Raw genomic sequence first — 27,212 nt, 5'->3', positions numbered from 1 at the left:
CAAATGATGTGTCATGAGATTAAGGTCCCTTGATGGGTTTGCCCATACTGTGCACTTTTCTTTTCAATCCCACTTCTTCTCTTTTCTCTGTGTAGGTGAAAATATTGTCATACTGGCTACTCTTTTCTGCTCCCCTCATTGCCTTGCATTGTCTATACTTACAGCAACATGCTGGTCTAGAGTCCCTCCAGCTCTCCCAATCTTTTTAAGCCAGGACAGACTGATGGGGCACCTTACATCATCCTTGTGGGTTAGTCAGCCTCCAAAAAAGATATCTAATATATGGCGTCTGCCCATGGATTCAGTTTTCAGATATTGACTAAGAGGCAGAGCTGGCATTGCAAACTTTTACCCATCAGAGGCGCTGTGTGCCTCAACGTAGTCTGATGGTCAATTCCTCGACTCCAGAAGTGATTATGACTGCAAATAGGACACGACGACGCCCCGTGAGCTCAGTTCCTTTTTTCCACGTTCTCAGCATGCTGTTTTAGGAACATTTTTCTCTCTCAGGGAAATACGTTTTTTCTGCACCATGTTGTCTTCAAAAGCTTCTGGGTTCATGCATTGCATGCCAAAGATGTTGACTACCTATGCCCACACTATATGTGTGTGGTGCTTGGGGACCGAGCACGACAAAGCAATGAATGCATTGCAATCATCTAAGCCTAAGCATTCATGGACAGGCCCCATGATTACATTGGCTTGAGACCTGCAGCAAGATACTTATCTGGCCCTTGGAAAGGGCATTGTGAATCCCAGTAGGCATTAACACATTGTGATGAATGTTATCATCCATAAACTGGACTCTGCACAAGTGTCTTGGTTTGGGGACTGAACCACAATTCAGAGTATATTCACTCGCCTTGATAATTCCGCCTTTGGTAACAAGTTATCTAACAGTAAATGCAAGACATTAAGGACCTTAATACAGGCAGGGTGGCAACGGTAAAAACAAGTGGTATTTTAAATGCCTATTATTTTTTTAAGATATTTTTTTAAAAACAATAGAAGATTCTTATGTTAAATTCATTTATATACAATAGCAAACCCAGGGGTAATGGAACGCTCGGATTGCAGAAAAGGGCCAAAGCGATGTTGCACATCTGGACATTAAAAATCAAAATGAAGGTGGAAGAGAGGATTTTAAGCATTTTTAAACTGGTGTAGTTTTGGTTAATATCTCTGATTATCAATCATGTTATTCCAAATATTGGTCCCTTGCATCAAAATGGTTTTGCTTCTGGTGGGGAGACTAGCAAAATCTTGGAGAGGCCAGGTACATTCCCTTAGGCACATTTTTGCACTCAATTGTACACCTTAAATGTAGTCCTGGCTATGATGAGAAGCCAGAAAAGATGACATAATAGAGGCGTCATGTGAGATCGAAAATTAGCATTCGTTGTGATCCTTGCTGCATTGTTTAGTAAGACTCAGAAGTTTCTGAATAAGAAAATTGTATATTTCCCGAAATACAGAGTAACACACTAGTACAACTTTGATCCGACAATAGCTCAGGCAATGGTAAAAAGATGGAATTTCTCCAGATACGGGAGAATCAAGTCAGATAGTACGATTTGGTATTGAACCCCTAGTTGACCTGAGCGGTCAAGTCCACATGAGACTCAAACAGAACCCCTAAAGTTTTAATAGAGAGAATAGGTCCATTGAAGGTGTCAACTTGAAAAGAAGAAGGCATGCCCAATGGACACCTGCGAGAATGATTAAGAGTTAGCTCTATCTTACTACTTGTGAAGATGAGCCAGTATTACTGCCTCAACATTTTTATTAATGAAACATTTCAATGTGAGTTAGTGTTGGAAAAGAAATCACCAGATTTCTGAAGAATAGTTGAGTTATCATCTGCATAGCAGGGATTCCCTACCTTCAGTTTGGTGGGCAAGCCTTGACATGGCTCAGTATATATACTGAAAAGTACTGGAGGCAAAGAACCCTGGGGGGTGGCCACACACTGACTAGAGAAATCCGTCTGGATGTCATCAAGACTAGTAACGCGTGAGTGAATGCATTACAAAGATTTGAAGCATCCCAATGCTGTATACTACACCCCAGCCACGGCTTCCTGTCTGCTGAGCAAAATTCTGTGGTCAAGGGTGTCAAAGATGGCTGACAGATCCAACATAATCAGGAGTGAAACCTCATCATTATTTATAGTATTTGGACCATGACCCCCACAAGGGTGGTCTCAATGCCTCGTCCAGGTCTAAAACCTGACTGTTATTCGCCCAGCAACCTGAGGAATTCAGTGAAGGTATAGAGTTAGTTTGTGACTGCTTTTTCAAGCATCTTCACGAGGAACGGAATGTTGACAATTGGTCGATAGTTACATGTTTGGTCAGGATGTAGGGTTCATAATAGGGTTTTAATACAGGGGTGTTAGCTCGGTGCATTTTACACAAGCAGGAATGTCAGGATGAAGCGATGGATTGATCACCTGGTCAGAAAAGGGATCAAGTTATCAATACACTCCATGATCATCGGAATTGGGAAAGGATTACCAGCACATGTAATGGGTTTCATGAAGGTGACAATTTGGTGGATTTCAAGAGCCATAACTTCATGAAAACTAAAACAATGAGTGGAAACTGAAGAAATATTAATATCAAGAGTATGAAATATTTGAATCTGAATATTTACATTAGCAATACATTCATATATTACAAATCTTAGAAATGCTGGTTTAAAAAAAAAACAATGTAATTCTTGAAGCCAAGCTAGCAAAGTAGGTTTATATCATTCAGATTCCCATTAGAAATGAAAATCAAAGACAGAAGATAAGAGTACGAATAGATATGGAAATAAATCAGTATAAAGCCGAAGATTGAGCCACTCAATAAAACCAGTTTATCTCTTTGCTCCTCATCCCAGAGTCTCTGATTCTCACTGCACCCCCGGACTCAAGTTAAATAGGGTGTGATCATCTCCTGCGTGCCTTAATAAAATTCAGTAGTGCCTTCCCGTCACACAGAGAAAATATAGTGGCTGCTACTTCCTCCTCAGAAATAGTGCATGTCATACCCATCGATGATTCGTGTGAGAGTTTGGGAAAGTTGCTTGGCAGCAGCAGTCATGAAGGGCATTGTTCCCTTTTTGTACTGATAAACATGCGGAAAAGGACGGAAATGCCTCACAAATGTCAACTGGTTCCTTTCCGAGACTACCATTCTTCTGTCTGAATGTTTCTGGCGAGTTATTTCTTGATCAGGTGTTCAAGTAAACTTCTTGCTCTGTTCTATTGTTCGCAATATGCACAACCTGCATTTTTGTCTGAATCTGCCCTCACCTATATCTATTTCATTCATCTATCATTTTGTCCTGTTGAGGGTTGACTAAGTTAGTTGAGTCAGGTTCTCTCTGTATTGCTCCGCCAGCGTCTTTAGGGACACTTCAAAGGCTATCTAGCTCGGTCATGTTTCTTCGTCATTGTTTATGTCCCTCCAACATGGTCGTTGAGGCCAGTTATGTGCCCACACTCCACTATTCTACTAGCCATTGGCCTGGTCTAATGGAGGGAAAAAGAAAACGGCCAATACGTGGGCTCATTGATAAACTCCAAAGGACAATGACTTAATTAACAGGAATCACCATGAACTGATACATGCAAAGAAGACACAAGCCATGTGAAAACAGGAGAATTAATGCTGTGTACCTTATCAAACATATCCAACCCTGTTTTGCTGGCACCTCCAATTTGGTGCCAACTGTTAGGCAGAAACCTGTGCAGTTCCCTCTGGGACCACTGCAAAAGATTTAGGACTACATGTGTTTGGCAGTAAACCCACTTGGTAGCAGTCTGTACCACACAGATTCACTTGGTAGCTGTGGCTGAGCAGTCAGACTTCCCTCAAGAAGAGTTAGGCAATATACAGAGTATTCACAATAGGTCAAGAGCACACAATAGAACAAGTAAACACTGACGAGGGCTTGTTGTAAAAGAGATATAATTATTTATTTTAAACCACATCTAGAAAAACACACAGGCACTAATAATAAGCAATTCAAAAACATGGTCACTAAAAGATATACACTCCCTTAAAAGAATATTAGACAAGTCTTAAGTAAAGCCCCACTTATTTTCAGACAGCGGTGAGCGTTTAACGTAGATGGCACTCTAATAGTTAGTTTTAAAAAGGGAGAGAAAAGCAGAGAACAAATTGAAACAGATCCCAACACTTTTTCAAGAACACAACAAGGGAGGAAGGCAAAGTAAAACAGTAAAGTTAGAGTTCAAGAGGCCGGATCCACTTTCAGAGGATCCAAACGAAATGTGTCCAAGGTCACACGGTTGCAGTGCACAAAGGTCTTGTAAAGGTTCAAAAAGGAGTTGGACCACAGAAAGGGACCAGTTAGAGTTCAAGGCGGCCAGCCCAGTCCAGAAGGTTAAGGAGTTATTATTACCTTGTAGCAATCTTTAGAAAGGGAGGCCTGGCGGACACGGTACCTTAAAGTGGTGAGAACGCTCCAGCAGGGGCAGTTGTTCCTGGCAGCGGGTGCAAGTCGGTGCTTCGTACGGGGGAAGAGAGGATCTCGTCGTGGAGGAAGACAGGAGTCTGTTGCACTGCCAGGGAAGAAACCAGCCGCGGAGTTTCTCTGGTAGAAGGAGCGGTCCGGTGATTCGCGGTTCAGTGGCGAGTGGCTATCCGGCCGCCGGGGTGCTTGGCACGGGCAGTTCGACCATAAACCGGGCTGGGGTGTGAAGAAAGAAAGGAAAATTGTTGTGCCCACCAGTCAGGGGAAGAAGCCTCTCCAACCGGGAGAACTTCTCTGTCGTCGGGAAGTGGTGAGTCGGTTCTGCAGGGCTCCACCGGTGGTGTCGTCGTGGTAGGTCAGCTCAGCTTCTCCCTCGTCGGATTCTCAGGTCCTGTGGCGACCTCTGAAGTTCCAGTCCCCAAAGCCCTGCTTTTATGCAGAAAACCCCCATTCACTCAGCCTAGCTGTCACTCAAACATGCTAAGTGGTGAGCCGGCCGGCTCACCACTTCAGCCAATCACACAAGAGTGCGACCTGAGTTACCAAGGTAACTCGGTAACTCAGTCCAGGGTGCCTAAACCCCCTCCCACACCCCCTGTCGCATACAGACAGAGTGGCACCACTTTTGGAGGCTTCTGTGGAGAAGCCCGCCAAAAAAGTGGAACAAAGGGCTCGACTTGGGTTGGAGTCACAGAAGAGAACACAAACGCCATTTTAGAATCGAGTCTTGGCAAAAAATAACAACCGGTGAATTAATATTAATTAAATAAACCAGCGGTATGTTCGAGTCTATGAGAATTAAATAATTAAAGTTGGTAGCCTCCAAAAATGGGAAAATCCCATAGGAAAATATTTGCGGTCGAATATAAAAAGTAGTTTCCACTGCCACCAGCCAAAACTCGATCAGGGGACGGAGACGTGCCCCGTCGACTAACAGACCCCAGGGCAATCGAATTGCCCCGACAGGTACGTCCACAATATGATGGTTTGTACTGGTTTCTGTTAATAATTTGGGACTAGCAAAGCCAATGGTGACTTTACATTCCCTGGGAGACAGTCAGTCCCAGGGTATGGAGTCTATGGTGGGGTGTCACTATGACACCCCTGTGTTACTGCACGGAGGGTGCTGTGTAACACACATAGGAAAAATACATGAGACCCTATGGAGTAAAGGACTCCATAGCCCATAAAACACATCACCAGTCAAAGGAATACCATTAATCATGTCCAAGAGTGGGAGGAAAAGAGTCTCACTCTTGGCAGGAAGTCCAGCAAAGCTGCTGGGGGACTCACTAGGTTAGGAAATTCAGCCTAAAGAGAGAATTCTCCCTAACACCAACCAAGCACGCTTAATTGTTGCCCCTCCACAATTTAGTAAAACCATGCAGGTTCCATAATGTGTTGACATTTTCTGCACGAACCTCCTTTGTTGAAGCCTGGCTGTGCTCAAGTAAAGCTAATCATTGACTGCATTACTTGCACTTTGATTAAATGACAAGAAACAAACATTCCAATTAATGTTCTAATGTCCAACGAGGCAACACTATACTGCTGGCATCAGTGCCAGTATGTATAATTGTAGACTTCTAGCAGAAGTCCACCACATGTGAACGGTATTCTATAGCATTTTATTAATGTGAGGAAACATCACGGCAACTTCTCTCGCCTTTGTACGTTTTGCAGAGGTTTATAGTGCAAATAACCGTTGTCTATTTAGCTGATAAATGCTTGTGTGGACGCTTATTTAGGTGTGTAAACGCCTTTGTGGCGGGCTGTACCAGCTGTTAACTGCTTTGTTGCCAGCCTTCATTGCCATTAGCACTTGGGTTGCTTTGGGGTTCTATTTTGGTGAACTGGTGAAGGGGAAAACAAACCAGTCCACCAACAAGAAATATATTTACAAAACAATATGGCTGTCATGGAAATCGGTATAGGAGCTTATACAAAAGAGAAGACGTCTTAAGCTTTCCATGGCTGCAGGAAGAGGAGTGGCGAGCAGTTGTGTATGTGTGTGTGGGGGCGCACGGGGGGCCGCAGGTTAGGACACTATGTTTTTAGTGGAAAGAGAGGGGAGCAGTTGGAGAACCGGAGTGCAGGGAACACAGGTTTCGTAGATACAGCTTGCATTTTGAGTACGATTGGCTGAGGCACCGGCCACGGGAGGTAATAATACAAAACATGTCATTCGTTTCCCCCCGAATTAACATATAAGGATCTCCCGCGCTACGGAATTGCTGAGCACGTTTTCTATGGCCTTTGCGTGCGTCAATCTTTATTCTCACGAAGGACACAAACAAGAAACTGGTATTTATAGTTTAAAAGTGTGTTTCATAGAAGGCCACTGAGTACAGAAAGGGCCTGCTAAAGGGCGAGTGGATACATTCTGTGTTGGCCGCTAATTTAACCAAATCTACTTGGGGAGCAGTAAACGCTGCAGTGTCTGCCGGGCACTGGGACTGTGCTCGCATTGTTGTGATCTTTGCTTTCCCCCTTGGATATGCGTTGCCAGCTGATAGTTTCAAAGGTTGCTACATATTTTCCATTCCTATCTCCTTGGACCTGCCAAATGAAGCAGGAAGTTAAAAAAATAAAGGCGACTTTTCTGTCACTCGCAGTGCTGTGTCATAGCCGTGACAGCTCATCTGGCGTGCCCTAGACTTTAGCACGGAGGCAGTCATAGAGCGTGTTTGCTTTGGAGGATTGGTGGGCAGAAATACGCCAGTCTAATCAGACGCAGGGCGCCATGACATTTAGTGCGTGCGCATTCCCCAGGCACAGCATGGCTGTGCGCTGAAGAGGCTGGCTGGGAGCCCAGCAAGACCTCATCATGCCCACAGGACTCCCCCACAAGCCCCGAGTGTAGAAGCCCCATGCGAGTCAAATGGGGAACGTCTGCAGCTGTGTCAGGGAGCAGAAGGAGGAAAGTCACCGAGACCCTGCCAAGGCTCCCCTGAGTCCGACCAAGCACGCGCCCAACAGAAAATATTTCAGGAAAAAGAGGAGGAAGAAGGCTGGGGATGGAGAGCTGGCCAAGCCAAGCTGCGGTGATGGGGTTCAGCGTGAATCCATAGTTTGGACAGAGACTTTCTTTGGGACAATGCCAAGAGACCTCTCCCGCTCTCCAAGTATTTCGGTGGAGAATCTGGTTGTTTCGGCGAGTGCTAGCATCTCTGCCCATGATATCAGTGAAGGTGTTCAGGGGATCAGATCCGGGAGTGCGAGTCTCCTGAAAAAGCAAATCAACCCGAGTTACCAGGACCTTGTTGAGCATGGCAAAGTGGAACCAAATATAAGAGAACATGGCAGAAGCCATTCAGTGAATTACATCTTCCACTGGGCTGCACCGCAGAACTGGGTGACTCCCATTACCACAAGTGATGGCACGCGCAACAGAACTAAAAATGATGCCTTTGACGGACGGACAGACAGCCTGCCCTCCGACTGTCCCTTGGATGGAAAGGGTCCCACTTATGGCAATGAGATAGCTCTGACCGAATGTCACAGCCTAGACAGTGCATGGCCCCGGGACACCTGTTCAAACCTGCTTGATTTGGCACCCGAGGCAGTAAGTGGTAATGCGCTCGAAGAACGGAGATCACCACCTTCTGGTTTGCAACATCTGCCGAGGTTTGCGGAAAACAGCCAGAGTGAGGTAGAATTGCATTTATTTCCTTGTTTACACAAATAATCCTCCGTTTATAGTTGCAGCACTCATGTAATACCGGATAATGTGTAAACAATTCACAATGTGACTAACCTGGCCACTACTTGTGTTTCTTTTTCCTGTGATGGTGCTTTGCAGGACAGGCCCTTTTTTGCTGTGCTTTGTGATGTCTGGAGAAGAGAATGGCAAGGAGGTGCAGCTTTGTACTCCTTCCAGCCAATGCCAGACAACCCGCCACATAAATTATGAAGCTTTGCAGAGAAATGATGTTTTTTTTTCTTCTAAAAACTGTTTGGCAGTCTAAACGGAAATCGTCTGCTTTGGTTTTAGATAAAGTCTATTTTAGGCAATGCGTGGAATGTCAACCTTGACTTTACTGAATACTTTTGGATCGGCTTTACACCTTCACTATAATTAGCAGTGTTAATTGCTGCTAATCACAGACAATCCAAGAATCTCCTGCTTAGGCCTCTCTAGGTGTACTCCCAGATGCGGACTGGGGAGCTTTTCCATGGATGGAGGTGCTCTTGCAGCTAGTTGAAATACTGGGCAATTCCATCGACAGGCAGCATCACAAGGCAAACTTACTGTATAGGTTAGCCGCATGCTGTGTGCTCCATAGGTCACGTTTATAGTGACAGTGGCCTATCTTGCTAAGAGCAGAACGGTGTCCCCTGTCTAGTGCCAGACTTTCAGCATGAAACACTAAGTGGCCTAATAATCCATATTGTCTACCCATACTGTTACTTCACAACAGTTTTTTAGGGGAGAGAGGGGGCACACCCCCTTATTGTGCGTACAGCCTCAATACTTTGCGTTCCCTTTTACGAGTGTTGGTAAAATATTTATACTGGAGAGGGTTTCCGGATGATGACCTACCAGTTGATCCAAGTGAAATAGACATGTTTATTTTCTTGTCATGTTTCTGGATTTTCGCGAGGAGTGACCTGACGCTGTAATGTTGTTCCTTAGTATGAATTAAGTGACATTGAAGCTGACGTTACAGACAGCACAGTCTGCCTGTTTTCACCGTCAGAAGCTGTTGTGTTTGATTTCTCAGATTTTACGCTTGTGAACACAGACTAAAGGGGGCCGGCCCCCATCAGTAGTTGCTGCTGCAAGTGACGATTCAATGTGCACATATGTACTAACCTGTCCCGTTTGCATCCAACACCCAAAGCTGCGCATGATGTGAGTCAACCTAGTGACAATACTGAGTTTGCATGGACTTTGAGTCGAGGATTATGTTGAACACCATGTCATAAAATACAATATGAATGTAAAACATTGCAGGAAACAAAGGAGAACTTTGGAGCAAATAAAGGAAAATGTGACTGATCGGCACTGAAGGAAATGGCCTAGTGGGTAGAATGAGAGAAAGGAGGCAGCAAACTAGTGAAAGGAAGCCAGGCGCCCAGCACTGATTCATAGAAACTCCTGCTACTGAGGCATCCAGTGACTTCAATAGCACACATGGGTGCTACGAGTGAGCCGAGGGTGGGAGTTGGCAAAAAAGTGTCATCTGTGGCAGGGAAATGTTGAATGGAGCCGCTGAAGCCCTCAGTGCTGGACCCTTCTTTCCTCAACATGAAGATAAGCCAGTGTTTTTAAGATGTCTCACACACTGCTACTGGGGAGAACCAATTTGCGAAAGCAGGACTAATGTCATTGACCTGCTGTTCTTGCTCTCACCCGCCTTGGGGCCTGGCTTCTTTTACCTAGTCTTGAGTTCTGGTGTCTCACCCCTTCTTGGCGTTTGATATCTCTCACCCTGCTTTGGGTGGTTCTGGTTCTCTCATCCAACCTTGGGGTCTGGTTTCTGTCCATGGTGCTTGGGTCTGGTTCCTCTCATCCTGCCTTGGGTCTGGATTTGCCTTTCCGCCCTCTTCCTCGCACCCTGGAGCGACTACGTAACTTCTGTCTTCGGTCAATGCTCATCCGGGTAGCCATTCATGTACGTAGATATGGTTCTACCTTTAGGCTTCCTCTCGGTGTTCCGCACACAATGGAGCTGGCGCTCCCTTCCTGTTGTATAATTGTGTGACGTCGGCGTAGGGTCCACGATGCACTGCTCGTTTGCTGCTCCGGCGTTCTTCACTGGTGGAGAGTCATGTGGGCCGGGCTTCTCCAATCCTGCCGCCAGCAGAATTGTTGAGCATTCCACGGTCTTTGCCATGGGTCGATCTGCTATGCCGGGCGTGAGCTTGCTTACCTTTGCCATGCCCTTGGGTCCCCAGGAGGACGTTTCTCCTCCTCTGCAACTCTGCAGGGTTCTCTTCTCCTCCGGTCCAAAACTGATTGGGTCTTCATCTTCCACGCAACAAGGGGGTGGGCTTATCGATCATTCTCTGTTCCGAATTGAGAACAATGCCTGAAAAGGCTCCGAAATCATACCCTCCCTTTGTATAATGTGGAAAACCAGAAGGCGCGTGACTAAGTAATGCCATGTTCAAGGCTGTTTATTTAAATAATAAGAAACACGCCTATCTAGCTCTACGGCTATGAGGGAAGTTCCATGCCTAACAAAACTAAAAGTAAGGGTGCTCATCAAAGTTCAAAAGAAATATATTGTAGGCCAAATCCTATTAGCTAACTTACCCTACCACTTAGGAAAATATAACAAAATAGAGTCTGGAGCAATAGCCTCTGACCTTGGCTTATTTTTAAAATGTCATCAATTTCTCACAAAACAGCCCTCAGCGTCTCTGCAGTTTCTGTGTGTCAAATTTTAAGTCTGCACCTGGTTCCCTTTTCCCAGGAAACATGATGCTTTTTAATACAATTCCACCATTTCTTACTTGGTGATTGATAGTGTGCTTTTTAAGCTCTTGAACCCCCCAGGTTCACTCTTCTCCCAGTTCTGTTATTTATATTTTGTATTTCCAGGACTGTCCAAAGTCATCTGGCCTTCTGATAGGCATACTCCAGCAGGGTTTTGGTGAGGTGTCTGCCCGTTCACGTTTTTCTGTCTAGCATAACCCTTGTGGCTCTCCAAGCCTCGACTATGAATTTCTCTGTTTTTCAGAGCTTTCCAAAGCCTGCAGCCCTCTGTCTAATAATGCTTTATCATAATTTTGGTAGGGCATCTGCCCATACGGGGTTCCTTGGCTCCAATTACCCATGTAGCTTTCTGAGCTTCTGATATCACAGCTCATCGCACCACTAAATAGTGTTACCTCTTTGGGATTGTTCGCTTCCCTTCAGCTGCTCGGCTCGACAGCTAATGCACTTATGCAGAGATCTGGTCTCTCCGCTGTAGTTTGGTTTCAACCGGCCCCTGGCCCACCAAGGCTTATGTGTGGTTGCGCCACTTGGTGACATGGATGCTTTACTGTCTCGATCTCAACCTTGGATTCTTGGCCGGTCGAGATGCCAGCCTTCCGGCATCAGTCTAGCAATTCGCTCGCTCGCCACGCTACTGCTGGCTCCGCTTCTAGCGTGTCTCTGCCCATCCAGGACCTCATCTCTGTGTAAGATTCTCCTTCCTCAATTCCAAGTTCTTCATTCTATTATGTACAGCATCACAAACAAAAGGGATGTGTCACCGCCCTTTGACTGTGGAGTTCAGGTGAGATTCAGCATTAAATGGAGCCAAAGAGATTGGAGAATTGTCACTATTGGCAGAGTCCAAAAGGGAAGTAACAACAGTCTTCACAATTCCCATGTAGGCAGACAATGTACTCTGGACCGGGAGTTCCTTACAGGAATGGGAGTCCTTGTCTCCAAGAGGGGATTTGCTCCCATTGAGGTCCCACTTGCCCAGACCCCTAAGGAGGGTTTTGCTGAGTGGACTCGCCTCCGTAGCTTAAAAGGGGGTGGCTCCCCTCTGGAGAGAAGGGACGTCTATTTCAGATTTGTCACAACAGGAAGTTTATAAGTCATTATACAAGTTAACTCCCATATAACCAACAAAACTGTTAGGTTCCTGAGACAAGGGAGGAAAACACATATCCCTAATTAGGCTCGATGGGGCGAGGGGGGGGGTCACCCCGGTGGGATCCTGCTTGCGCTCTACTCTAGAGGGGGGTTAAGCTTAGTGGGCTTACCTCCCTAGCCCCAAGAGGGGTGGCATCCCACTTGTGGATAGGCGACAAATTCTCTGGATTCATCACATCAGCCAAAGAAAAACCATAGTGATTGATACGCTCAAAGAGGTGAATAGGAGCTGGTAGATGGTGTATCGAGTTTTCCACTTCCATTTCCGTCTTCTAAGGGAGCCAAGTGCAATTCATTGAGGAAGGCAACATCCAGGAGACCAGGTGACACTAGAGCTGGCAGCCAGAGGACACAAGAGTGGACAAGCCTTACAAATAAAAGGACATAGCACAGACGCTGAAGTAGCGCAGAGCACACAGAAACCTGCTGGGCCCATCACAGAGCAAGAGGGTTGAGGAAAGGTATGGAGGGGCTAGAGTCTCGGCAAGCATGTCGTATGTGTTGCAGGAGAAATGATTCTTGCAGATACCAAAAGTAAAAATTGTAAGCATCATAATGCAAAGATCAATCTGAGCTATAAAATATATGTAACTGGTTCTGGCTGGGCCACAGCTCTGCGGTGCCCTAATGGAAAAGGACTTTGAACGGAAGCCGTTTAGCTTAGTCATGCAGGTCAGGTGGCAGAAGTAGGAAAGTTAAGGTTCACGAGTAAGCATAGATATAATGTGACAAGTTAATGGGAACACATTTCATTTTACAAACCCAACTTCGCCCCAGTTTTGAAGTCCCTGCACTGGCTATTGGGAAGCAACAGACTGACTCCAAAGGCTCCCTGAGGCTGAAGGTTTATTATAATATGGCGCTGACATACCCTAACCAAAGTATTTGCGCTCTATCGGCTAACCAGATGCCATATATTGGCCTTCCAAAACATGCTTGTCCCTCACCAGCCTGAACAAGTGAGAGTCTAATAGGCCCAGGAGGGTTTGTGTGGAGTTATCAACCCAATAGATTTTTTTCTAAATAATGGTGCATTTCACTGCACAATATTCAGAAAAATTATTCGGCATTACAATATGGCAGAGGCCATGTTTGGCACGTTGTTCAGTCAAAATGTTGAAAAAAAAGGCCAATGACAAAAATGTCAAAAAAAATGTTGAAAAAAAAAAGTCGAATCTATTATTTTTTTATTTATATGTATTTTTTGGGTTTAGTAAGTAAAAAAAAAAGGGTAAAATATTAAAAAGGGGGGCTGGGGGGAACCCCCCCATTTGAAAAAAAAGTATTGAAAAAAAAATTCGACTTTTTTTTTCAACATTTTTGTTTTCGACATTATGACTATAAACCGTTTGGCACAGTAGACAAGGGTATTTGTATGCAGCAATCATTATGTGCTATCCAGAAAATGCACCTTTTGCAAACAGTAAATGCGCAAAAGAAAATGTGTGCCACATCTGGCGCAGTGTGCTATTTTCACACTGGAGCAGTTGCCAATCATACATCCTAGGACAATAGACATGGCACCTGCTTTAAACATTCTGAGAAGAGATACAATCATACACATTTTAATACTGTGCCAGGGTTGCTAATGCACACGATCGATCCTATGTTAGTTGAGTAAGGCGGTGTGGCATGCTATACGGCCCTGTCGGGAATGGAAGTAGCGGGCCTTCCCTTACAGGGCTCTCATTTTCTACGCCTGGGTGACGTCAACCATTTCTGGATGAATATCTTGAAAGTGCTAAAGGTTTGCAGGACCATGAACCACAAAATGTTGGTGGGTTAGCGAATCCCCAACCTAGGCCACGCAGCACCACACTTAAGTCGCCCCTTCACTCAATCCAATTGGTTTACAGATTAGGATCTGTATCCTTGTCATTAGGATCCCATGTATCCAGTCAAATCTTAGTAGACAACACGACTTGGTATTCTGGTACTTCTAATTGGGCCTTCCCCCTCACCCCCCCATGAGCCTTCTCATCACAGTGCCCTTGTGGGGCCTAGGCACATGTCGTGTGTGCCTCAAGGGTAACCCGTTCCGCCTACAAAACAGAGCATTCAAAAACGCTGTTGGCTTAAAAACCAGAAATGGGTAAAGCTGCTCTTGATGACATGAAGCTGTTGGCACTCAGTTAAAGCTCCACGTTGGTTCATCATCGAATGATACAAATCCCAGGTGATCACTCAAACTAAAAACATGATCTTGCTTCTATTACCCGTGCCCTGACCCTCACCAAACATCCATCCTGTCTTTATGCTGCAATTCGAAGAAAGTTGATTTAGCATTTATGATTTTTAGGTAAGGTTGTTTATAGTTGCCATTTGTAGTTTTTGTTTTTAAACATCTTTATTTATAGATCAGAGTCATACATATTCAATGCTTATAAAACTTTCAGTGAACTAGTCCCATTTGACTATACCCGGCTTATGTTCACAATGACCAGTTTGGTGCTTGTTCTCTTGCCTCAGAGTATTTGCACGTATACCCATCAACTCACCCCCCGGTTCCACCCATCTTCCCCCCTATTACTCCAACTTTTTGGATCCAAAGTTCGATCAGCATGAGTTCCTTTGCTGGTGGCTGAGCCAGGTTACCGCTTCCGTAGCGGGTCTCAAATAACATGCATATTTTTGAGTAGGCGTGGTTTAAAGTATTGGGCTTCTCTGTCCTTTACCAGTTTGTAGAAGGGGTTCCAAATTGTTAGGAACTTTAGGAATTTCCCTGTGCTGAGGGCACATATCTTCTCCATAGCCATCACTCCCCAGATCTGGACCCACCACCAGGCAGATAGCAGTTCAGCTTCGTTTTTCCAGTTCTGTGCGAGGGTCATTCTTGCCGCCGACAAAAGATGAGTGATGAAGGTGGCACTTGCCCCCGACATTACGTATACTCCTTCTATGGGCACCCCGAGCAGGATTGTTTTCTGGGACATTGGCAGCTCTACACCCGTGATGTCTTTTTTAAAGTCTGTGCAGAGGTCACAGATAATATGCTGGGAAGGAATGTTAGTGGTGACTGTATAATACGTAACAAAAAGAGTCCAAAAGTCACAGCCTCTTGGCAGAGTGCCAAAAAGTGGCAGGTGTGTTGAGTCAGCTCACTGACAGAGAAGCAGAAATGCTGTCGTCCGCCTGAACCCTGCGGAACAACTGTAGGAATCTAAAAAACAACTCCATTAGAAAAATAGCTGTTATTGGTAGAACAGCTATTCCCTTGCCATGGACTGATTTTTTTTTAAAAAAGTGTTTGCATTGCAGACAGCACGCCAGGCCTGGCACGATCATCCTTTAGATACATCATCATAGTAGACACAGCTGACACACTTTCTTTTTCTTGCATCCTTCACAGCATTTTCTATTTTGATAAATGGAAACTGAGGGTGATGGAAAATGTTTTGCGAGTGAGAAAATGTGCATTCTAAAATGTTATCTAGGGGAATTAATGCAGAGTTCCACCATAGACTTTAACATTCAACTCTTGCACCTTATGGGGCATTGTATTTGACCAAATGTGTAACCCGGCAGAGCTGAATGGTGTTCTCAAAGCTAAGGCAGCTGAGCTTGAACATGCAAGTATAGTGAAGCGGATGTGCACTCTACCATCAATGTCATTCTTTGGAACAGCCTGCAAAAACATTGCAGGGAAGAGTCCAAATAGCACGATGAGATCACTGGTGCACAGAAGGATCATATTAATGATGTGTCTAAATATGTTACCTTTGGCTGCAAGAATGAATTGGCTCTGTGGTCACGGAGTGCTCTTGTGGGCTACGGTATGAGGAGAATCTTATACATTTGTTGTTGATCTGCCCTCTGCCGAATGATCTTAGAACACACCTGCTAAGAAAAGCAGTTGATAAATAATGGTATCAGAGACACGTGGAACACAATGGGCCTCATTACGAGTTTGGAGGTAGCCATGCCATCATTACCAGCATGGCTACCTCCAAACTCGTGTCCGGGTCCTGAAAAAAGGGAATTACCGAGCCATTCTGACTTTTGCAGGCCCGGTAATTCCCATTTGCGGGACCCGGACCCGGTACATGCCCATTCCCATTGAGCCCCTAACGGGCTCAATGGGAATGGAGAGGATGCTAACAACGGACCCGGGTCCGTTGTTAGCATCCTGGTCTGCTCTCGGGTGCCGGTATACACGTCTGGCTGGCCAGACCAGACGCGCATACTGCCTCCCGCCAGCAAACTCGTAATGTGGTGGCTCGGTATGAATGGTGCCGGTACCTTACCGGCACCGTTCATACCGCGGCCGCCAGGGTCATAATGAGGCCCACTGTGTTTATTCATACATTTTATACCAGATGCCTCACATGTCCTGCTGCTTTTTAATAGTGGAATTGCCTTTTTTAAATTGCAGACTGTTTTTATACTTTCTATTGTTTTTCTAGTGTTAATGGCTAACACTGAATAAAATGTGTTCCTTCCTTCCTGCACCTTACGATATATGCCATGAAGTTTTCGCTTTGCAGCATAAACAAAATAAAAGTATTCACAAATCCTAAGGTTTGGCTTTGCTAAAGAGAACTGCTTTCATCAAGCAGGCCTATTTCCAAGTAACAGGTAAAGGGCACCAGGGGCCTGTGTGGTGATGAGCAACAGTGGTCGGTTATGGGTGGTTATGGTCAAATGTGCTTGGCAATGATCAATCATGATTGCTTGGTTTAGCGATAATCAGCGATGGTCAGCTATGGCTGCTGATGTCTGGGGGCGGTAGGCAATTGTTGTCGATGAAAGGCCATAATTGGTGATGGTCAGATATTGGTGGCAATGATCAACCATCGTTGGCATTGTTCAAGGATGACCAACTATTGTTGGTGATACCCTATATTTGTTTATTGTATCTGTTGAATGTGGTTAACAATGGTTGACTTGTTGGCAATGCATTTGGCCTACGTGCATTCCCACTGCCTGTTCCCATAAATGAATAATACCAAATTGCTACCCCTAAAATGACTGCTAACCACAACGCAAAGATGTGCAGCCAAACAAAAGCCAAGATCTATATTTGTCTCTGGCTTGCCAACTCTTATCTCTACACATCTCGAGCATTCATTTTTCTCCACATGTAGATATAAAAAAGGAACAATAATGAATATTTACTATTCCTTACTTCTCATGGCACATGCTGTCCACGGGAATATGTGATGGGCAGTTCGCGTGATCTGGGTGCCTGACTTGCAGGGTAGAGAGTGCAGTGGCCTCCGCTGCTGAGTGCCGCTACCCAACTACATGATGCTGGGCAAGGGGCAGTGCATGGAGGATCCCATGACCTTCCCCGCCGTGCATCAGACTTTTCACAGTGATTCCTAACAGAAGCAACAATAGCAGCTTACAGTGCAGATAGACCATGGAAAACACTAGCACCCTTTCTTTGCAACTGTACCCACGAGGCATCCCATACAGGACCCCGTCTCCAATAGGGAGTTCTGGCAAGACGATCATAACCTCTGGCATAGTAACACTCTAATGGTATCAAAAGCGCTAGATTCCAGAAAATACATTGCCCTCTGAAAGAATACTGAGGCTTTCAGTCAGTTGCTTTGTGGGAGCAACCTTGCACCAAAAAAACGTAATTTTCCTGATTTTTATAAGTGGTTGAGTAATGCTGAAGCACCACTGCCCACATTTACTAAATGCAATTACAAGATGATGGCCAGCATGCATCAAGGCGTGGCCGCATCTCAGTGCAGGGAGTATTGCGGGCACACTAGTGGCAGAAAAGGTGCACACAATTACTGCTTATTTAACAGTTTTGAACTTGAAAGCATAAACACCTGCATATGGTTAAGAGATGGCACTCTAGAAACTAGAAAGGGACAGGTAAAGCCACTCACTTTCCAGAATCCCAGGAGCTCTTTCAAGGCATTCAGCCCCTTCTCACAATAAACCACCTCTGCGGCATGGTGCAACACATCATGCATGTCATGCGGTGCTGCAAGGAGACTGCTACTGGGGCTTCTGGGCGCTGCAGCACCTGAAAACACTGCCGGGCACTGTTGCTTTGTCAGCTAACAACGAGGTCACCCGTCCACATTTATATCTGCCCAGCTGGGTTCACCCGCTCTTGGGGGCACATGAGCTCCCCACCTGGCCTTCCTTCAAAGAGCGTGCTCGAGGACATCTCCTGCCTGCGCAGACCTCAGAGATTTACTGGCTCTAAGGCACTGGCTAGTAGGAGTCGCCGCTGCGACTGGACAGAAGGGTGACTTTGTATATCCTCTCCTCTGCTCTTAGCGTCAAGAAGCCAGTGAATCTCCATTAGTAAGTTTGAGTGCTAATCTCCAAGCTGTAGCCAGACACATGTAGAATCCAGATGGAGTTTGCTCTTCAGGTAATCACCATTTCCAAGTTCAGGAATTCAAGTTGCATCAGTAGATTAAGGAGATCGCCCACCGAACCTCCTTCGTCCAATCAGTGACATGTTTCCTGCTCTGTCACTAATGTCTGCATTCACTAGGGATTGACCAGCTTCTTACTAACTTATGTTCAAAAGACAACAATATGCCCTTCATGGACATACCAAAACCTGTAGGCTCAAGAAGCGCCTTGAGATGATAGTTTACAATGTTGTGCTTAAGAAATCTTTTCACTCACTCCCTTCTGGGCATGTGCGTGAATGCAATTTTCGCAAAGTTTAAATGGACCAGTCCAAGAGAGTTTGGAACCAAGGTATTCCATTCATTCACAGTGCAAATCTCCCCACCACACCACGAGTGTGCCTTGGACAGTGCACATCAAGAGGCCATGTCTTTTCTTTCATGGTTATATCTGTTGAACCTACTGCTAAGGGTGACATTTTGTGGCACTTGTGATACCAGCTTTTCTGACAAGGATTTATTTTCATACTGGGAATCGAAATGTAAAGTAAAAAGTAATTTCCTAGCCACATTTCGATAAGGCATCCATAAAGGCCCCATCATATGCTAAAGACACTAGCACCACATTGAATAAAATATCACACCAGCATCTTCTGGGTTGCTCTTTACATATTCATTATCCTGTTAAAAGCATGTTTGCGGATTGCAGTGAATGGATCTCATTTTCGGTTCAGAGGGTTCCAGTGGAGTGAGACTCTCCTGAGTTGAGGGCATGCAGAGCAATCAAAGGGCCAATGGTCTAGTGGTGCTACAAGACTGTCATCTTGGTTCATTCTTTGTGTCTCCCTGAGCGTCACTTAAATCTGCAGCACTCTCTGAGAACTCAGACATAAGAAAATGACACAAGAACATATTTTACTTCACAAGATCATAATGTGAATGAAATGGGGTCTAATAGCACAATGCTATTATATAAATCACAGAAAAAGGTCAGTGCAAGGTGTTTAGCCTCACACTGCCTGCACTGATATTAAACCATCGTATATTACAGTGGGGAAGCCATTAAACTATACATTAAATGACTGATTTCTTTTAATTGTTCAACACAATTGAAGAATCATATTCCCGTGATTTGACCTCCAACCTGCTACACCAGTTTAGCACAACCAGTGCTGTGCCTTACCAATAAGACGCCTAGTCCACTGAACCTTTTTGCCGTAGCCAGCAATAGCAGTGGCATCAGATTAATACAACATAGAAAATAGCCAAATTCCAATAACTGCAGACCCAGATCTCCCAAAAAGCATTACATCAATCTATGATTTAGCACTTTTATTCCAGACCCGTTTTTTGAAAATTATGCCAAAATCTGGGAGATCTAGGGTAGAATGTTCTGTCAGGTGGGGTGACTTCCCATCTTTGTGTTGCGGTCATGGGTAGAATTAACCTATCTTGATGATATATTTGGTAGCAAACACATGTGTGCGTGAATCAACATTGTCCTCATTGTGCAACTGGTGTGCTGAGAGAAACGTTACTGAGCATCCTATCGGTCTTTATCCCAGGATCAAAAGCTTTTCAAAGAACATCCGCCCTACAGTGCTTTTAGAGTTACCCAGAAATGACTGTCCATGTGCTCTCTGATCCCTTCCTCGCCATTATCTGTCACAAACGAGAACATCCGAGCACATGAACACTGAATCAGGCTTCAGATGCCTCTCATACCACATGTGGGTGCTTTATGGGTAGGAACGTTCATTTTCTCACCAATGGGCACTCAACAACCTGGAGAGATTGGTGCCCTCGTGGAGAGATTGGTGCTCTCGATCATGGAAAGAGGATGCCTTGTCTGAACGTCCATAAATGTATGTATGGGCCAGAAGGATCCCAGAAACGTCTCTTGGAGGTATAGATGACAGTGCAAAAGGGGTTGCCAGACAGTAGCAGAGTTTCCTACTCTTAATATTTTTGAGGCTGGCCATCTCCTCACCGAGGCTTTAAACTGTTTCACTTCATTATCGAAGTTCGAGATCTAAAGGCGTGCCCAGTTATTTCGGTGGTGTATCAAGATACAGGGCTTTGCCCAGGAACAGTAGTGAGCCTGATTGGGAAGGCAAAGTATTTCAGATTTGTGAATTTAGAATACTACTGTTAGTACAAAGTGACACGAAAACCTGGACAGGAGTGTTCACCCAGTTCCTGGCAAGGTGGCCTCGCATGATTTAAATATTTTGCCACCAACAACGGATGCATGTCCTACTTAAAACAATGTGTAACCATAACATCTTGACTGGGCAATGCTTGTGTAACTGATTTACTGATTTACGGCACACTCCAGACAAGGACTCTTTCCACTGGCAAGGGATGTGGCGCACAATAAAAACGCTTCTAATTTGATTGATTTTGGATTCTGCTTTGAGAAGGCACCCAACCCGTCTCACACCCCCCCTTGACAAACACCCCATGTCGCAACAGACCATGAACCAGGCCGGTGTGTAATGAATAAATATTTATTTATATTTAAAATTCAAATGCGAAATCAAACAAATCAAATGTAGGGCAGCAATCACCAGTGTGGTGATAATATACAGCAAAATGTTATAATATAAATAATTTTACTTTCTGACATCAGATAAGTTTTAAATGGAGATGGAAGCAAGATCATTTTGTGTCATACTTATAGATGGCACAAACGTTATGCCCACCCCCTGCAACACTCCCCCAAACACCTGCTGATTAAATTTTGTGTGGGTGGTACGGAGTAGCAAGCAGTCAGAAATAAGAGGGAAACATCGGATTTGAAATTCGACCTAGCATCCCAGAATGGGAGGCCAAAAACGGAAATGAAAAGCTAGAAAAAGGAGCCAAATGGTACACTTGGAGCTCACTGGATACTTAAAGGTCAGTTTACATTTGCGGTAGGATGGATAGGATAGGAATTTGTGTGGCTGTACTAAAGAGGCAAGCTACTGGTCAAGGTACTAAAGCAACATGAATACAGGTGAGAAAATCGACTTTGGTAATGAAAGCAATGCAGCAAAATTGCAATTTCTCTTTCTACACGAACTTTAAAAAAAGCAAACAGCTAAGAAAATAGGCTAAACAGTCAAAATCGGAAATCTGTTTTTCTGGTGGGGGTACAAAGGCACATAACAGATGGGATAATGAAGTGAAAGGATAACTCCTTATGGGATGACAGTATGGGTTTCTTTATAGGACATGAACATTGGATTTTATAATGGCAAAATCGGTTTTGATGGTACAATGGCAGGTTCTACTAAGACTATCTTTTAACGGCTAAATTATTAAAGAAAGACACTGCACGCAAGTAGGTTCATTTGCAATTTTAACCAAGTTGCGCCGCGTTCCTCCCTATAGGGGAATTAATTTATTTCAAAAATGGTACTAAGGACTTACACACAGGATTATAATGATTAGAAAAGAGTTATGCTAACAGATATATACACTACACAGATTCTTCTAAGGACCGGATAAACAGAGGATGCTGACAATTTGGGAAGTTACTAGTGTTCCTATGCCATTTATATAGGATTTGGAGAGAATGCAAGGTAAAAGAGCGGGGTATGCAGTTCTTGGGTACTTGGGAGGGTGATACTTACAGAATGCACTTGAGTTGGGTAATTTGGACAGCTAACTGGGTCTCTGGACAGTGAGGCAAGGATCTAGTCACTGGGCAGCGGCTGGGCTCTCCTTTAGGGAACAGCTGGGCAACAAGGGTCTGGTCACTGTGGACAGCGGGATGCATCAGCTGGGTAAAGGGTCTGGTTGCTGGGTTCTCCCAAAGGGACCAATAGCCTTTCCTGCTTTCTCCCTGAATTATTGGGAGATAGGTGGTTCTGGATAAGTGGTGTTGGATAGGAGGTTCTGAGTAGGTTCTGGATAGAAGATTCTGGGTAGGAGATTCTAGATAGGTGGTCCTGGCTGGATCTGGGTCAGCTACCTCTGGACCTGTTTCTGGAGTATTGGAATCTTGCAGAGTGAATTTTGAATGTTGAATATCCTTATGCCTCACTGCCTAGCTCTTATATAGGCAGAATGACAACAGAGAATGTACAATGTGGGCAGAAATAATCTGGACCTACCTCATGACTAGGATAGGTCAGGCTATTCCGGTCGCCACCTTCTTCTGAGCTGACTGGATTGAAGGAAGAGACATCCCTTTAGGGGTATGCATTTTATGACTCCTTTGTCTCACTAAAAGGAGTTATGGAACACAACTTTGTATTTACAATAGTCACCATTATACAAATCATATCGGCATATCCCATATTTCACAAGGTATATGGGTAACGCCAAGTCCCTTTGGGCACCATTTGGCAGTTTGTCATGGGAAACATTTTATCTAAAATTCTACAAATGTTTCCATATATGCATAAAAGTGCCTGGCATATTTTCTCCAAATTTAATATCGGTGCCATTTACGCTATACCCAACAATGCCTTTTTACTGCCATTCACGTCCACCACATGCCAGGGAGACACACATTTTGTTTGTGCAAAGATTACATTAAAAACTGTCATAATATTACATTACTGCTTATTCAGATTATTGAAATAAATTTCTTAATGTAAAAAGTTCTTTCAAGTTTATGGATGGCATTTGTCACTGTATGGGCAGTCCTTCAAATCTCCACAGCCAACCTGCCCCCTCTGTCAGTCTGAACAACAAGGTTACCATAGTGCCCTTTGATCCTAGGCAGTTGAAGCTGGGGAGAGGTGTCAAAGGAATTCACACTTCTTTGTGACAGGGCTATTTCCCATTGGTCCATTGTCCCTTGCTGTAGAAATGCCAGCCAGTCTGACGACGTCGCAAATTTCCACACTTTTGCCCTTTCATATTTTGTGGAGGGGCTTCCTTTCACGTGGGGGTTGGTACCTTTGAAGTGTCTGCCTTGCCAAACTGGTTCTGCTGTTTTCAAACATTTTTTTTTCTTTTTCTCTTTCTTTCCCAGAAACCAAGTCTTTTTGGGAATAGTATAATATACATTTAAACCACCCCAACCCCACACATATAATACTGTTTCTGTGCTAGTATTGGGATGATTTTACATTTAGCTTTCAAAAGAGCAGTTTTCTTGCTTTTGCAAAAACGGATTTACACATGTTCATTTTCTACATGTTGATTTCACAAGATGTGGTTTTCTTTCCATTTGCTTTCTGAAGACTTTTTATAGCTCTGGTCAGTTTCTGTACACACGCATATGCTTGAAAAATGGTTTCTTGGTAACTGACACATAGCAAGAGAGAGAGAGAGCTTTCTTTTGAAGTACTTTGCATGGGTTAGTTTGTTTCCAAAGTTAATACTAGCCGTGCTGACTGAAATGAAATTCCCTGGTCTTCACAGATTATTTGATAAAACAATGCCGTTGTGGTAGGGATAGCCTTCTTTGATGGTTTTCACCATAAAATAGATGACATGGCTGTGTTTTACTAGAACCAAACTGTGTGATGTTTAAAAATGAAAGTAGTACCAGTGCAAGGTCGTTTTAAATAAAGGACATTTTCTTGTGCAGCTTTGAGGTTTTTTTTAAATTACAAGAACAGCAGCGCTGAGCCATTCTGCCTTTAAGACATTTACTTTGGGTTCACATGAAGAAAACAGAATGCAGCCATTCTTGGTGTGACTATGTTCAATCTCGCCCCATGTGTGCTTAGCATACACAGCACAGCCCTTTTGTTTGTAATTGCTGAAAATGCAGTTTTGTGATGCAGGGGATTCCTGTTGGGGCTGGTAAATGTACCCCACACGAGACAGCCTAACTGTGTTTCTGGATGCCCTTCCAAGTCTTTGGCTTTCACCGACCTCCCCCATGCCCTCCTTCATAGCATTTTAGAGGATTTAATTCACCAAAGGCATCTTGACCACCACATTGGGGATTGAGAACTTTTCACCTGTAGAAAGAATTGTCAGATTTGTGGTCGTATTGCATCACTACAGTTCTTGTCGGGACAGTTCATCATGGTAGTTCAAGAGGCTTCAATCTGCCTGCTTCTTGAAGACACTGACCTGGACATACTTGCACTCACTGAAACTTGGTTCAATGCCAGCTCAGTTAAGTCCTTAACTCACTCCTACCAGACAGCTTTAAGATCACCTCTAAACCTCAACCCCTCCATGCTGGGGGAGGGGTTGCCTTAATCTTCCCAGAGTGGATTTCTTCTTCCATCCTACCCACTCAGCCCTATTCGTCTTTTGAGAGCCTAGTATGCAAATTGTTCATCTCTCCTTCCACCACCTTGACCATTTCTATCATCTACCGGCCCCCAGGCACTTCTTCTCTGTTTCTCTCTGAGTGGGTGGATTTCTGTTACTCCCTACTCTATACCACCTCCAACCTACTACTTCTAGGTGTCTTCAACTTCCACCAGACTCCCCCTGCGCAGCAACCACCCTTTTCACTGACCTCTGCTCCTACCTATCCCTCTGCATTCTTCCCTCTGGCCCTGCCCATTCTGATGGACACACACTAGATGCCATTATTCACTCCAATATCACACTCTCTCCTCCCCTGGTCACTCCCCTCTCCTGGTCTGACCACTCTCTCCTCACCTCTCATGTAGCAACTCCTCATAAAGATCTGCCAACCTCGTTCATGTACATCTGTCCGATAAAATGAGTGTCAGCCGCTGCCTTGTCTTCCACCATCATTCCCCCTTGCCCACCCAACCCAGATTCCACCACTGACGCTGCCTCCAGCAATCTCTATCTGTCCATTACCAACACCCTTGACATCCTTGCCCCAGTCATGAGGATCCGCCTGAAACCTGCCTCCAAGCATAACACCTGGTCTGACTCCAAACTTGCAGACCAAAAACCTACGTTCAGGGCTGCTGAACGGAAGTGGCACACTTCAGGCTCACCCTCTAACAAACTGGCCTGTCACCTGATCCAGACACACTACAGACTCTCCATCCATGCCAAAAAAAGAGCCCACATTCAGGCACAAGTGTCCCATGTATAGAACAACACGGCTGAACTCTTCAAAATCTGCAGGGAACTGGCCAACCCATCCGCAGTATCTGCTGACCCTACTCCTTCCCAGGACCTTTGCAATGCACTCGCCTCTCGCCGCATTTAAAAACCCAGGACATACAACAGCCTTGCCATGCACTCTTCCAACCCAACCGCGCACCATCTCCTACCACTCACCCTCCTCCTTCCTCCTCTTTTTCTCCTGTCTCACCTGAAGAAGTAACCCGAGTTGTCAACTCCATGAAGGTCTCTTTCAAACAGGTTGCCCCATGCTCTTCCAGAACCATCAAGGACAATATCTCCTCTCTCACCCATGCTCTTGCTGATCTCTTCAACCACTCCTTTGCTACTGGTTCTTTTCCTTCCTCCATCAAGCACTCCCTTGTGCGCCCCCTCCTTATAAAACCCTCTGCAGACCCCTCCTACCCAGCCAATTACCACCCCATTTCCATCACCCCCTTCCTGGGGAAACTACTTGAAAAGTTGGCCCTCCTCCAACTCAACTCTCATATCAAACTGGTTGAAGGTCTACACGGCCACCAGTCTGGATTCCGAGCATCCAGAGTCTGCTCTTCTGAACACCTGTGACAAACTGCTTGCATCCCTGGACTCCAACTCCCCTTCTGTCCTCATCCTCCTTGATCTCTCTTCTGCATGTGACACAGTGAACCATTCCATCCTCATAAAAAGGCTCCATGATACCCTTGGTATCTCGGAGCGGGCACTGGACTGGCTTACCTCCTTCCTAACTGACCGTTCCTCCAATATCACTCTGGGCTCTTCCTCATACCATACCTCCTCCTCCACCTGTTGCGTCCCCCAAGGCTCCATTCTTTCGCCCATGCTCTTTAACATATAGATCTCTTTGCTTTCACGCCTAATTTTCTCCTCCTCCCCTAACTTCCAGTCTTACGCTGATGATACACAACTCTTCTTCAAGCTTCCTACTAACGCCCTTGCACCTTGCTTCATCCCTGACTGCGTCTCTGCCATCCAGGCCTGGTGCATTGCTAATGACCTCTGCCTCAATGCCAGCAAAACAGAGATTCTCCCTATTGGATCCCCTGCACCCTACTTCTTTCCTTCACTCTGGCCTTCCTCCATGGGCCTCCCTCCTGCCCCCTCCTCTGAAGCCAGGAACCTTGGAGTCCTCTTCGACTCCTCCCTTTCATTCATCCCTCATATTCAGGACATTATTCATCCCTCATATTCAGGACATCGCCAAGAAGTCCCACTTTCAGCTCTTCCTTCTCAAAGGAACTCTACCCTTCCTCACCTTCCCCCAGAGACTTAATGTTACCTGTGCGCTGTCCTCTCCAGGCTGCACTATTACAATAGCCTCTTCCTTAATCTTGTTTCGTCGACCCTGCAACCCCTCCAGCTAACCCAGAATAGGGAATCGAGACTTGGCCTGAAGCCCAGGGACCGCATCCCTCCTGCCCTACAAAGCCTTCACTGGCTCCTGGTCGCAGCATGAATTACATTCAAATCCCTCTGTATCATCCACAAGGCTATCTAGTACTGGGGACCACTCTATCTTCAATGTTTCCTGACCAAATACTCCCCTTCTAGACCATTGCACGCCTCTGGCAGTAACTCCCTGCGTGTAAAGCGGTTTGCTAAACCGAGAGCTGGTGGTCGATCACTTTCCTCAGCGGGCTCCCTCCTGTGGAATAGCCTCCCTCTCCCTCTGCGACTTGAGCAGGACCTCCTTAAGTTCTGAAAAAGCCTCACTCCCTTGCTCTTTACCTCTTCCTTCTCCTCCTCTCTTCCCTGCTAATCATACAGTAGCATGACTG

At 45.1% G+C, this 27,212-nt stretch overlaps 1 protein-coding gene across 17 annotated transcripts in view; it reads left to right on the top strand.

The window, feature by feature from the left end:
- Positions 1-27,212, top strand: part of DST (dystonin) — a 2,190,048-nt gene that overhangs the window by 917,376 nt on the left and 1,245,460 nt on the right. Inside the window, exon 1 of one of the 17 annotated variants that reach the window (XM_069606159.1) lies at positions 7,240-8,140. The exons of the other annotated variants lie outside the window; for them this stretch is intronic. Within the exon in view, the coding sequence (XP_069462260.1) occupies positions 7,370-8,140 (771 nt within the window). The 5' untranslated portion in view covers positions 7,240-7,369. Of the gene's footprint in view, positions 1-7,239; positions 8,141-27,212 lie in introns of those variants that run through there. 17 annotated transcript variants of the gene reach the window in all.

This window comes from Ambystoma mexicanum, chromosome 4p, assembly GCF_040938575.1.
Source record: "Ambystoma mexicanum isolate Mex_15411 chromosome 4p, UKY_AmexF1_1, whole genome shotgun sequence".
Classification (NCBI taxonomy): Eukaryota; Metazoa; Chordata; class Amphibia; order Caudata; family Ambystomatidae; genus Ambystoma; species Ambystoma mexicanum.
This window is presented reverse-complemented; position numbering and strand designations above follow the sequence as displayed.